This window comes from Amblyomma maculatum, chromosome 2 (assembly GCF_055883805.1).
Source record: "Amblyomma maculatum isolate TAMU_Amacu chromosome 2, ASM5588380v1, whole genome shotgun sequence".
Classification (NCBI taxonomy): domain Eukaryota; kingdom Metazoa; phylum Arthropoda; class Arachnida; order Ixodida; family Ixodidae; genus Amblyomma; species Amblyomma maculatum.
Genome location: NC_139345.1, coordinates 167416189 through 167429447, shown reverse-complemented (window position 1 = coordinate 167429447; position 13259 = coordinate 167416189). Strand labels below are relative to the sequence as shown.

The 13259-nt window shown below is 48.0% G+C and overlaps 1 protein-coding gene and 1 pseudogene across 1 annotated transcript; one reads left to right on the top strand and one right to left on the bottom strand.

Moving 5' to 3' along the window:
• The first annotated feature begins 3022 nt into the window (after window positions 1–3022).
• LOC146200383 (uncharacterized) lies at window positions 3023–5646 on the top strand. Its single transcript, XM_084592343.1, has 3 exons — window positions 3023–3034; window positions 3822–3968; window positions 5062–5646. The coding sequence occupies exons 1-3, from the start codon at window positions 3023–3025 to the stop codon at window positions 5644–5646; spliced, it is 744 nt and encodes a 247-aa protein (XP_084448469.1).
• Window positions 5647–8758: 3112 nt separating this feature from the next.
• On the bottom strand, window positions 8759–10782 carry LOC146200382 (uncharacterized; annotated as a pseudogene).
• Between the last annotated feature and the right edge of the window lie 2477 nt (window positions 10783–13259).

Below are 13259 nucleotides of genomic sequence, written 5' to 3'. Positions count from 1 at the left end.
TGCCGTCGTGCTAGATCCCGTTCATACTTGCAAGCCTTAGTTGTAATATGGTTCACCCTTGTACGTGCCAGAGCTGGTGTAGGGTCTCGTGAAGCTGCCAGCTCGGCTTGTCGGAGAGCAGCCCACAAGTTGAGCAGACCGATGTCAGGAACCAATCGATCGACATCTGTCCATGTACTAGTTGTAGCCTTGTTTAACGCGCATTTTATGCGGTCAACAATCAGTGGTGATGACTCCACAGGCAGATCTTGCAGAATAGTGCGGAACCTATCTCAGTTGACCACCGTGCATTTACGGCGTAACCGGCGGGCTCGTGATGGATGAACACCAATGATGATTGGGTGATGATCACTCCCCCATCAATCAGGTTCATTGCGCCACGAGGGAGTGCCAGGGTCAGACCACCACACTAGATCAGGAGCTTATTTGGCTGTGCTGCTGTTGCAAACAGTCCGCGTTGCTGTTGCAACAATAAATAAGGCATCAGCGAAGGCGTCCCGCACATGCCTACCACACAAGGGATTGAAGTAGGATACCCCTAACCTTGGTGTGGAGCATTGAAATCGCCTCCCACTAGAATCGGGCAACTGGGTATTTACTACGCGCAGTCAACAACCAGCCCAGACTAATACGTTAAGAGAGCCACCTGCTGGCCTGACGTAAAAAGATACTACCACAACAGTTACCTTTGGCAATTTAACAGCAACTGCAACAACCTCCTGGTATGAGTTGCAGAAGTTTTCCAGAGAGAGGCACACGTTAGGAAAACGTGTCTCAACATACACCGCCGCCTTTCCTGGAGGGGAAGCAGTGTGCACACGACGGTCAATCATCGATGGGAACGCGTAACCACAAAACCTGGAATTGTTGGAAAGGCGTTTGGTCACCTTAAGTAACAGGGCCCACACCTTAAGCTTGTGGAAACGAAAACAGGTTTCGAGCTCCCCCAATTTAGTGGAGATGCCTCTGCAGTTCCATTGGAGCACACCAGAAAAGCTTTTAGAAGCCATCCATCGTTAGCAGTCCAAGCGTTGCAACAGAACAGATGTCAGGTTGGAGAGCTGTGTCACCATGAAACGGAGCAGGGATGCGGTACAGGTATCTGAGATTGCAGAAGCCGCTCTGGGAGTAGCACTGAGTGAAGCAGCTGGGCGGGATATAGTCGGTGGTGATTCAGCATTTCCATTTGCGGTGCTAGATCCCTCAGCAAGCCTTCCTCGTGCAAGCAGTTCACGAGCTGTCGAAGCTTAGCAACCTCTGCCAAGAGGCGCGCAATCTGGTTATCCACTTCCGTCATGTCGTCGTTGGGAGGCTCCTGCATGCTTGCTGTTTTTTAGGCTGCTGCGGCTGCTGGCGTCCGCGGTCCTTACGCACTTTGTCGCTATATGTCTGCTGCTCAGCGATTTCATGCGGCTCTCCAAGTTCTGGCCACTGGTCATCATTTCATTGGAGAGCGTCAAACCGGTTGTAGGTGTGCACAGATGCCGTATTTACATACTGACACCATTGCTTAGAATTGGCACGCCGAATCTTTAGTGTTGCATTCTATTTCGGTAGAGAACAGCCTAAGGGTAAGCTGGGGCAGATAATTAGAATTAAATAGCGAATTGGCTGCGATCGACGTGAATTAGAATAGGTGAGATTTCATACAATGGATATATATTAAGAGTACTGTCCACATACTTGCAAGTCCTTTTTTTTTTTAATACAGAAAACGATTAAATTTTCTGGCTTTTTACCCTGGAGGAGCATCGCTAACTGATATTAAGGGCGTGAGCGAGTGAACCTGCGGTAACGCCTTATGAAAACAAAAAAAATAAAAGCTAGATAAACGACACACACGGATGATAAGTGCGTGGTTGGTGTAAAAAAATTTCAATTTCGAGCATTGCGCTGAAGGCATAAGTAAGTGTTCTGAGGTTTCTAGATTGCGGCCCTAATATATATTGTCGTTCATGAAACAAAGATTTGCTTGATGATTTGAACAAAATATAAAATCTCTTAAAACTGGAGGTGTGAAGATGGTGTGTACATTATACGAACGCCGTTAACAGAAGAAGCTGCACCCTTCCGCCGCTGTCTTATGAGCAGCATATTTGCATCCTTTCTGTGTAAGTGACAAGAAATGACACAATAACAATCGCGTTTAAGATACGTTGAGTTAGACATAGAGCGATGCGCTTTTCCGCATTATACGGGGCTATATAGAACACGCTATCCTTTAATTATTATTCTTTGACATTGCCTAACAAAGTACATCACCAAGACAAAGGCAAATGCTCGCCAAAACACCATAGAAATGCACGCGATATTCTTGAATGTTGTTTGTGTAAGTGACCTGAAATGACACAATACGTGTAAGGTATCATAATCTATGCAAGAAGATCGCGATTTTTCTCTTGTCATTTTACAGAATGCAATGCACCGCAAGGTAACATCCATTCGGAAAAAATTAATCTTGGGAAAATTAAGGCATAGCAGTGAAGAAACAAACCCCATGTCAACAGAAAGGAACGATAGTAGATCCCCGTTAGCAAATTAGTTCTGCGTTGAGTGGGTTTCTGGACAACGCAATGTCAAGAGGACTGATGAGCAACTGCAATAGCGAAAGGCCTCTCTTCAGTAGTAATAATAATAAAGAAAAAACGAGCGCGCAGTGGTGTCTCTCAAGGCTGGGGGCAAAATTAGTGAAAGCGTGAAACATTTTCACGCATGTTGAGGCGACTCACGCGCGGCATGTGTGCTCAAAGAGTTATGCTTGAAGGACCGGCCACGCAATAGCGCGACGGTGGAAAGAACTTTCAAAATGCCAAAACAGAGAAAGCAGCACTGAAAAGAAGAGTGAACTCGCATTTATTTTTTATATTTTTCATTGCTTATGTCACCAACACGCGTCGCATGCCTCAGCTCGGCAGTATAAAAAGTTCGCTGACGAAGTGGAGATGCCACCACAAGACATTTGTCTCCGCTTTGCTCTCAACCCCTGGAACTGCAGCTCCACTTGGCGTCTTTTGTAGCCGCAATGACTTCAAAGGTGAGGAATGGCAACTCAACCAGAGTTTGAAAACAGATGTGAACCAAATAAGCCTTATCACGCATCCAAGCTTATACTATTGTGCGGTCAATATCGTAGGCAACCTTGATACCTCCTTGTGATGAACAAGTAGGAGAGTAAGCGCCGACCCACAAGAAAAATGCGCTGATGGAATCAAAAGAGGATCACTCTTTTTAGAGCTGGTCATGAAAAGAGTTGCTTTAGATTGTGGTAAAGTAATTACTACAAAACGTACAGAAGAAGTTCTAAACATTAGGTAATTTCATAAAAAAATGGAATGATTTGTTTGGTTTGGATTGGATTGTAGGATTTAATGCCCCAAAGCAACTCAGGCTACCACAAACGCTGTATTTTGTCTAATTCTTTTTAAGCTGACGGTTACCTGTGCAGACTAGGAAGCGAATAGTGTTCCCTGGTTTCTATATTTTTGAAGTCGTATTGATTGGCTCCAAAGGTTCGGAACTGAACTAACCTAAAGTCTCGAATCCCTTTTTACCGGCAAAATGCTCATTTCTGATGTGCTTTTATGATGCCATGGTATGTTAACTTTCTCATGAACAGAGCGTAAATGTGACGTGAGTTAGGAAAATAGTTCGGCTTGTGCAGGAACCCTAATCTACTATAGCATACGTTACTGGCGCAATCTCACGATCATGTAGCACATAGCACAACTTATCAATTTCACAGTGTACTGAGAAACCTGACGGCATTCGTCTGATACGGCTCCTTGCCCTGGTAAACTTCCATTTATCGGGACTTTTTTCAGGTACAACTCCTGGTCGTCTTCCTGGCGGTGAAAGCTTACGGGCTTCATGATCACCACACAGCGGCCGGGTACCCTGGAGCGGGCTACGGCGGCTATGCTGCTGCGGTAGCGGCTACTCCTTATCGGGGATATGCGGATTTCGCCTCTGTAAGTGAATTATACTAGTGCAAGAGTACTAAATGTATTGCTTTTGACCGTCACTTTAGATCGCTTTCGATTTATTGCTTTATTGATCGGGACACAACTTAAAATCACAAAAGGGGCAAAAATCCTCAGCTGTGAACTGAATGGGACACAATGTACTGAACCGAAATTGCCAGTGCAATAAATAAAAAAAAACAGCGCTGGCGTCTCATTTCCCACACTGACGAGGTTCACGGACGCAAAATCCTGATCGTTTGAAGAATATCATATTCCACAGAGCGTTCTTTTAACAACGAGACGTGCTTTTATTATCTTGTCATATCACAACCAAACCATATAAACACTCAAGTTCAATTTAGAATGCACTGAAGTAATTGTCGAAAGTTCATGTTGCCTAAGATATGGCTGGTTACTAAAGAATAGGCTATTTGAATTTGATTGTGTCAAGTAAAGCCCTATCGAATCCGCTGTGGTGGGTGCACGGTGAAGAATTTGGGCTTCACACGGCGTACTCCGAATTGTTTGAATACTGAAATTAGTACTTTTTACGCACACAAATGAGAGGAAATGAGAGGCTCATCTAATACACTCATATGACAGAAGGCTACAGTTAGCAAGGCTAAGGTCACCGAAGCGAGAATGCTTTTTTCCTGTTGTTGACGTGAACTTGAACGCATAATTATAATACCAGCTGAAATAAGCAAGAGAAATTAGAAACATATTCCGCACTGCTTTTCATTGTCTCGCTAACTGCTCGATTTTTTTTTACCAATTGTCATTTTTCAGCTGTGCGACACTAGGGACACTGCTGCCCTGCTTTATTTCCCTCTGGAGGTAGCTACTACAGGTCAAAATTAATTTGTTTAGGCCATTTCAAACTGAAATTGTTTCCTGTGTATGATCGGAAAAGGACAATTACCCATTCTTTCATCATGCGTTGGCTTGCAAATTATTCCCACCGGCCGGATGAGAGGAATAAACACAAAACTCTGAATTCACAGCAAAAAAAATCTATTTACTGCGCTCTAAAGCATCAAATCAAATACTCGAGGCCCAATTATAGCCACTTTGTAACATTTTCACCTGTCTTCTGCAGCCGCCTCAGCCGTACAAGTTCGGCTATGACACGGTGGACGAGTACGGAAATCGTCAGTTCCGCAGTGAGCAGGGAGACTCCAACAATATGAAGACTGGATCGTACGGATACCGCGACGTGAACGGCCTCTACCGGAGAGTGAACTACATCGCCGACGCCAACGGTTTCCGGGCCACGGTGGACACGAACGAGCCAGGTACCGCACCGGGTGCCAGCGCCGACGTAGTCTTCAACGCCGTGCCGGTCATCCCACCAGTTCCCGCTGGCGCAGCAGCCTCAAGGCTCGGGGTTGCTCCGATAGCGTACGGTGCCAGGGCTGTGGCCGGCGGTTACAGCGGCGCATACAGCGGGAACAGTGGATACGGATACGCACCGTACGGTGGCGCTGCAGCAGGCTACAGCCGCGTTCCCTACGCAGGCGTCGGCTACGCTCCAGGAGGTGGCGCCCTTGGTGGCTATGGCTACGGAGGGTACTCTCCCTACGGCTATGGTGGTGCTGGATATCCAGCTGGCCGCTACGCCGCAGCTGGATATGGGGGATCCGGGGGTTGGGCTGTTGGTCACCACGGGTACCGAAGGCGATAACAGAAGGCCAGCGTCTGCCTGAAAGCTGTATGCTAGGAGATCAAAATATATAAACAATGAAACATCGTAACCTTACCACGAAAACCCTTTACTGACTGCATGAGTGTGGGCTATAAAAAATAAATGCGTGAAGTTTCTACGGGACTGGTCTTGAGACTCTCTGTGCGTTTATTGGCCAACACATGGTAGTATAAATGATTTTTCCATACACAATACATGCTTTTTTACACATGTTTACTGAATGTAACTACCGTACAATGGGCATCATAGAAAAATATGAGCCTATTGCGCAGTCGTCATTTTCCTCTCGCTAAAAAAGACAAAAAAATGGTCTTGTCTAGTAGTTGAGCAACAAAGAGACCCGGAGAAACCAACATCTTTACTGCTATCTGCAATAGCAATGCACTACAGTGGTAGACATGAGGCAAACCGCAACAAGAGACAATTGCGCCACCTGCCGTCTTAACTGAGACTGACAGCGAAACTGGAGCTGCGTAGAGGTTGCCTGAGAATAAACTTCGGTGCATTTTTCCGAACAGCAACTCATTCGTATACTCGTCTTAGTATCACCGATGCAGAACCGTCACTTTATGGCCTGCTCAGAGTATACACACCTCTGCAACGATGTAACAGCCTTGCTTGTGCAAAAAGAAAAAAAAAACCGCTTCCATCATGTCAGGCTGTGCAGTTAGCTTGCTCTTACTATCTACACTATATATAGAAAAACAAGTCAGCAAACCCTGGCATGAAGGAAGTAAGAGCGTATTTTGCCTATAATCATCATCATCATCAGCCTGATTATACCCAATGCAGGGCGAAAGCCTCTCCTATATTTCTCCACTTAACCCGGTTCTGTGCAAGCTGCATACACTTGACCCCTGCGAACTTCTTAATCTCATCCGCCCACCTAACTTTCTGCCGCCCCCTGCTACGCTTTCCTTCCCTTGGAATCCAGTTTGTTACCCTCAGCGACCATCGGTTATCCTCTCTTCGCACTACATGTCCTGCCCATGTCCATTTCTTCTCCTTAATTTCTACTAGAATGTCGGTAACTTGAGTTATTTCTCTGACCCACTCTGCACGCTTTCTATCTCTTAATGTTACCCCTACCATTTTTCGTTCCATAGCCATCTGGGTTGTCCTCAACTTAAGTAGAACTCTCTTGGTTAGTCTCCACATTTCAGCCCCATAGGTGAGTACAGGCAAGATGCAACTGTTGTATACTTTCCTCTTGAGCGATACCGGTAAGCTGCTACTCATAATCTGCGAGTGCTTGCCAAATGCGCTCCATCCTAATCTTATTCTTCTTGTTATTTCCTTTTCGTGGTTCGGATCTGCGGTTACTACTTGTCCTAAGTAGACATATTCGCCTACTACTTCCAGTATTTCGCTACCTAATGTAAACTGCTGTTCCTTCCCGAGGCTGTTGAACATTACCTTAGTCTTCTGCATATTGATGTTCAAGCCTACCTTTCTACTTTTCCTGTCTAGGTCATCAATCATTATTTGCAGTTCATCCCCCGAGTTGCTTAGCAAGGCAATGTCATCAGCAAATCGCAGATTACTGAGGTATTCTCCGTCTACCCTTATCCCTAACTGCTCCCATTCCAAGTCTCTGAATACTTCCTCTAAACAAGCTGTGAATAGTACTGGGGAGATTGTGTCTCCTTGCCTAACACTTTTCTTTATGGGAATTTTGTTACTTTCTTTATGCAGAACTATGGTTGCTGTGCAGCCACTGTATATATCTTCCAGCACTTTCACGTACGGCTCGTCTACCCCCTGATTTCGCAATGCCTGCATCACCGCCGAGGTTTCAACTAGGTTTTTGCCTATATGCTGATCAATTTGAAATAATGTATTCGTAGCCATAATGAAAACATATGGAAAAAATATTTCGCAGTTTGCATCCATAAGCTTTATGGGGTAGGTTTTCTTCTGCTCTCTAAGCTCTATTATCTCCATGATTATATTACTGTTTCAAATTTATCAAAACATAATAACCCCTATTCTTTGTCACTAGCGGTTGCCTCCCTGTGTAATACATAATGCAATACTCCTTTTCCAAACATTTCTTTGTTATGATCTATACACTGTATACTATACCTTGTTTAAATGCATACAGGCAACTCATTATAGCTTATTCGAGTAGATATGCGACAGAGCAATGAACGATGAACAACCGCGCAGCGCGTGTCGATGAATAGACGCTTTGGGTACGATTTTTGAATGCCCTGCTTGTACTTGTACTTGAACGATGTTTAATGCGGAGGATTGCTGCTCACGCTCCAGAACTGTGCAAAAAATAAGTTCTTTCGCATCGAAATTATATGACGTTCAGAGTGCAATGTAATATGTTGAGCGAGTTGGATTTGAACTTGCTTATTACCTCGCGCGAACACGGCACAAAGAAGAAAGAACACAACAGCGCTTTATTGCGCATTAAAAGGCCACTGCCCAGGGAATGACCTTTCAAGCGAAGGAACCCAGTGTTTCGATCAGGTACCGGAGGTAGTCTGTGCAAAATGCTACAGTGGCACGCACGCCGCAAAGCAACGAAAATACAAATCAAAGCTCTCTCATACTCTCCTTCGGAAAGCCTGGGAAGCCAGCTTTCCCGTTCCCTGCGCTGGCCTGTCCAGCCGCAGCAATGACGTATTGGTCGAAAACGACGTCCATTGGTCCGTCTCGCTGTCTGAGGGTGAAGGATGGGTGTCTACCGCTCGCTGCTTGCTTTTCCCTCCCGACGGCTAGAGTGAATCCAGCGGCGCGCGCTCCCTCTATCGCGCACGCGGAGTACCACGCCCCACCTCCCGTAAAACGCGGAGGAGGAAGGGGAATTTGTCTTGCGGAGGCTAGATGACGTCTGGCAGGACAGTGAAAAAACCTTTGCGAGGGAACGGAAGGAGAGAAGCACGACAGAATGGTGATTGCGGTGGCTGTAACTGCGTTATTAGTTACTTTTTTCAAAAACATTTTGCGGCCTTGCATTCTGGGGACGAAGTCTCACAGTCACTGGGGAAGGAAATATTTTCAACCGGAGGGTGGACAGTGGGCCCTTAAAGGCCGGATTACTAGTAGTAGTAGTAATGCACTTTAATCAGGACTCAAATTAGGCGTCCAACAGGTCGGCTGCTTGTTGTACCAAGGCTAGTTGGTCCTTCGATGAAGAAGATTCCAGCCAGGCACGCCAGGATACAGGTGGGGGGTATGGATAGTGTGAGGATTGTATGGCGGCAGGACAGAGGAAAAGACAGTGTTCAAGATTCGCGTAGATGGAGGGGCAGTTAGGGCACGAGGGGTCAGCTCGCATGTGATAAAGGGAGAGGCGCGCCGGGGTAATGAGGACATTTGATTCAATTTTACGGAGGACTCTAGCTTGGGGGATAGTGAGGGCTGGGTGGGGCTCCGGAAGACGGGCAAAATCTTCCTTGAGCTGCGTATAATGCTCTTTCAGGGTGTGTTTTAGAGCGTATGCCTCGTCACTTGTCGGTGGGCTCACCCAGGGGATCACCGGAGGCCGGTTATGGAAATCGCGGGCAATCTGATTACACAGCTTATTTCCGGCGATCCCTGAATGACCAGGGATCCACTTTAGAGTGACAGTGGCTGGGCGTAAGGCGAAGAGGGCCTCATCGAGACTGTCTCGAATTCAACGGGTATGGTGCGGTTGTGGATGTATCGAAGAGCGTTTTGTGAGTCCGTGTATATAATGTAGTTGTTTGTGGAGGGCATTTGCATGAATGTCTGAGCGGCGTGCACGATGGGCGTGATTTCAAGCGTGGTTGAGCAGGGAGGGTTGCTAAAAGGTCCACATGTCTGGCATATGGGGTCCGGAAGATGCGGGGAATGGATGACATATGCGCCGGTGCCAGTGTCTGAAAGGCGTGAGGCGTCTGTGTACGCCACCGTATGAGTAGAAAAAGGAGGGTTGTGGTGGGTAGCTTGTGCCTGTCGACGACCGTCATGTAGCCCCGGCTGCATGTGCCGAGGGATGGGTGCAATACGGAGGTTAGAAGGGAATGCATGACCGGGTATGTGGAGAGGAAGATCAATGGGGGGCATTCCAGCCTCCCGCAGAATCCATCGACCCTGTTGCGTGCCGGACAAGCGGGCTAGCTGGCGCTCCCGATGGAGGTTGGCGAGCGCAGGAAGAGGCAGGAAAAGGCCTGTTTCGTAGAGTCGTTGGTTGGACGTGTTAACTGGGAGATGCAGTGCGGCTTTGTATAGAGTGTTGAGTGCGGCACTGAGCTTGGTAAGATGTTGCTGTGTAAGTGTAAGGTAAGGTATGTAGTCGAGGATTTTGTTCAGGGCCAAGGCGTGTGCTAGATGCGTGGCACGTGACTCGCTTAGTCCAGCATGACGCTTAACTACCCGCCGAACCAATTGCGTAACTTGATGACATGTGTTAATGGCCTGTTAAACGGAGGACGTGCTTTGTTTCGTGTGAAGGTGCATACCGAAAACCCGGCATGAATTGACTCGGGGTATTGGTTGGTTACCGATGTGTAGTGATATGAGTGACTGGGTGGAGCGTTGATATTGTGTATGCGTCAGGAAAATGAGTTCGGATTTTTCCGGTGCTGGTTGAAGCCCGGTGTGAGAAAGAAAAGAGGAGATGATGTCAAGGCATTGCTGTAGCGTGTTTTTGACATCTCCGGGGGACCCGCGGGTGCACCAGAGTGTGATGTCATCAGCGTAAAATATATGATGGAGATTGGGAATGGAGGTGAGCTTTCTGGCTAGTGCGGTCATGCCGATGTTAAAGACAGTCGGGGAAAGCACAGCACCTTGTGGAGTGCCACGTGTTAGGGCCATTGGTTCAGTAAGAGTATCTTTTAGTCGAAATTGGGCCGTCCTGTTCTGCAAAACGTTACGGAGATAAGTATATGTATTATGCCCGCAGTTTGTGTGCTGAATGGAGTCGAGCATGTGATCATGACTGATGTTGTCGAATGCCTTGCGAGCGGCGTCAACTGTGACCAAGGCATGTACCTGAACTGAGGGGGGCTGGAGGAATGTGTGTTCGAGGAGGAGGAAAAGGTCTTGCGTCGACACGTGAGAACGGAACCCGATTAGGGTGTGAGGAAAGAAGTCGATGGCGCCGAGATGCTCATGAAAGCGGGTCAGAACCATCCGTTCCATAGTCTTTCCCACACATGAGGTAAGGGAGATGGGACGAAGGTTTTGGAGAGTAGACGGTTTACCTGGTTTCGGAATAAGGAGAATGGTCGAGGATTTCCACTCGTCGGGAAAAGTGCCCTCAGACCAGTGTTCGTTGATGTAAGAAAGAAGAGTTTCTTTGTCGGGGTCAGGAAGGTTTCGAAGAAGAGTGTAGGTGACGAGGTCCTCACCTGGTGTCGAGGAGCGGGAGGTTTGTGCGAGAGCAAAATCAAGCTCGTTGAGAGAGGAGGGTTTGTCGAGATCTGCTTGAGAGGCGCCTGTGTAAGCTGGATAGGTTGATAGAAGAGGTGGAGGAATGTAGAGGTTCGATAGAGTCTGCTCTAGTTGAGCGGGACCTTGCAGGGATAGAAATTTATCGAAAGTGGGGGTGGGGTGGGATTGGGGACCGAGAAGGGAGCGGAGGAGATGCCAGGTGGATTTTTGGTGGAGGGTGCCATTGATGCAGTTACAAACTTTATCCCAGTTAGATGCCTCAAGGGTCGAACAGTAGTGTGTTATGTCAGAATGTAGTCGGTCTAGTGTTTGAGTTGGAGGTTGTGTGGCTGTTGTCTGATTCTTTTAAGGAGTCGCTTGCGCCGCTTCCACAGGCGGATTAGGTGTGGGTCAGGAGTTACAGTGGGTGCAGAAGACTTTTCTGTCGTAGTTGCAGATCGTCGTGCCGAATGAAGAGATTGGAGCCAATCTGGATATGGTGGAGCTTGGGATGAGGTGGAAGTGCGGATTTTGCGGAATGCTTCCCAGTTTGTGAGGCTTCGGGCACTTTTCCGGTGGCGTAGAGAGAGATCGAGAGATAACAGAATGATATAGTGATTGCTGAGGAGCTGTGCGTCCGTGCTTTGCCAGGTGATTTGTGTGGAGCCTAGGAAGAGCGCGAGGTCAGGGGTGGACGGATTTTGTGTGCTTGTGCCTGCGCGTGTGAGTGTGTCAGAAGTGTTGAGTACGGTGAAGTGATTCAGCGTAATGTGTGTGTGAAGTATGCGGCCAGGCCGTAATGTAGTCGGGTAGCCCCAGCTGACGTGCGGGGCACTGAAATCTCCTGCCAGTAGCAGCTCGTGGTGGGAGCTAGGGATGCAGTGAAAGAGAAGAGTGGTTTGAAAAGGCAGTATTCAGTGGGTCTGTTGTAGATATTAAGGAAGCATATAGGGCGCTGATTTGGTGAGGGATAAAATACGAAAGCAATGAGATAGGGTTGTAGCACGGTCGGAACTTCGATGTGTTCGAACTTGAGGTCTCTATGGATGAAAGAGGAAACGAGGGGTTTGGTAGTGTTGGGGGTGTGCAGTCCACGGTACCCAGGGATGTTATGAGTGTGGCGTGTTTCGTGAAGTAGCGGGAAAGCTGGTAGAGAAGGAAGAGTGAGAAGCCATTGATACAGAGGTGTTTTATTTGTTCTGAGGCTGCGGCAGTTCCATTGCACAATTTGGAGTGCGGTTGTGTTAGCCATTACAGTGCGTTAGAGGTGGGAGAGAACGACGAAGACGGCGGGGGTGGAGGTAGAGGACCTACCTCGGCCGCCGGAGTTGGGTGTGTACGTTTGAGAGATTGGGAGGTGGCTTGCATGGGGGTGGGAGCGTTGAGGTGGATGGCTTTTTCGAGGGAAGCGACGCTGTAGGTGAACTCCTCGATTCGGGAGACGAGGGGGGAGACAATGGAGAGAACATTAGAAACAAGGGTTTCGAGGGTGGAAGCACGTTGGGTGATTTCGGTCAGTTGTTGCTCACACGGGAGAAGACAGCTTTTTATATCAGTGTATTGTTGCAAAAGTTTAGCGGAGGAGGGGTGGAGAGGGGGGATGGGAGAGTGCCTGGCGTACCTGATCATGAGGGGGTGCCTTGCGAAATTGCTGTCAGCTGTGGTTTGACCGGGGGCAAACTCTCCTGAGGGGCCGCCTGTTGGTTCACTGCGGAGGTGGACTGATGCGGGGTGGGTTCTTTTGGTGCCGTGATTTGAGGTTGAGGTTGGGCTGTCAACTGAACAGTGGCAGGACGCAGGAACGATGTGGTCGGTGCTGTAGATGGCGGTTGAGGAGGCATCTGATGAGGCTGGTTCTTTCCCCAGGTAGATGTGGCAGGTAGAGAAGTTAATAATTGCGCAGATGACTGCGGCTTCGCATGTAGGGCAGTGCTATCCGGGCCCGTAGGTGGTGAGACCATATGAATCGACGTAGCACTGCGTAACTTGATGCGCTGCTCATAGGAAGCTTTGGCCCGGGCTTGGTCTTGCTGATGCTGAATGGGACATGCGGTGTCGAAAGGTGGATGATCTGCTTTGCAGTGAAAGTACCATGGCGAGCAGGGAGGGGCGTCGTCAGCTGATTGAAGCTGAGTAGAGCAGATGTTACAGCGGAGGTAACGTTCGGTGCAGGTATAAGTCCGGTGCCCGTATTGCAGGCATTTATATGCCTTGGGGTGGTGTGGGCGGCAGCGATA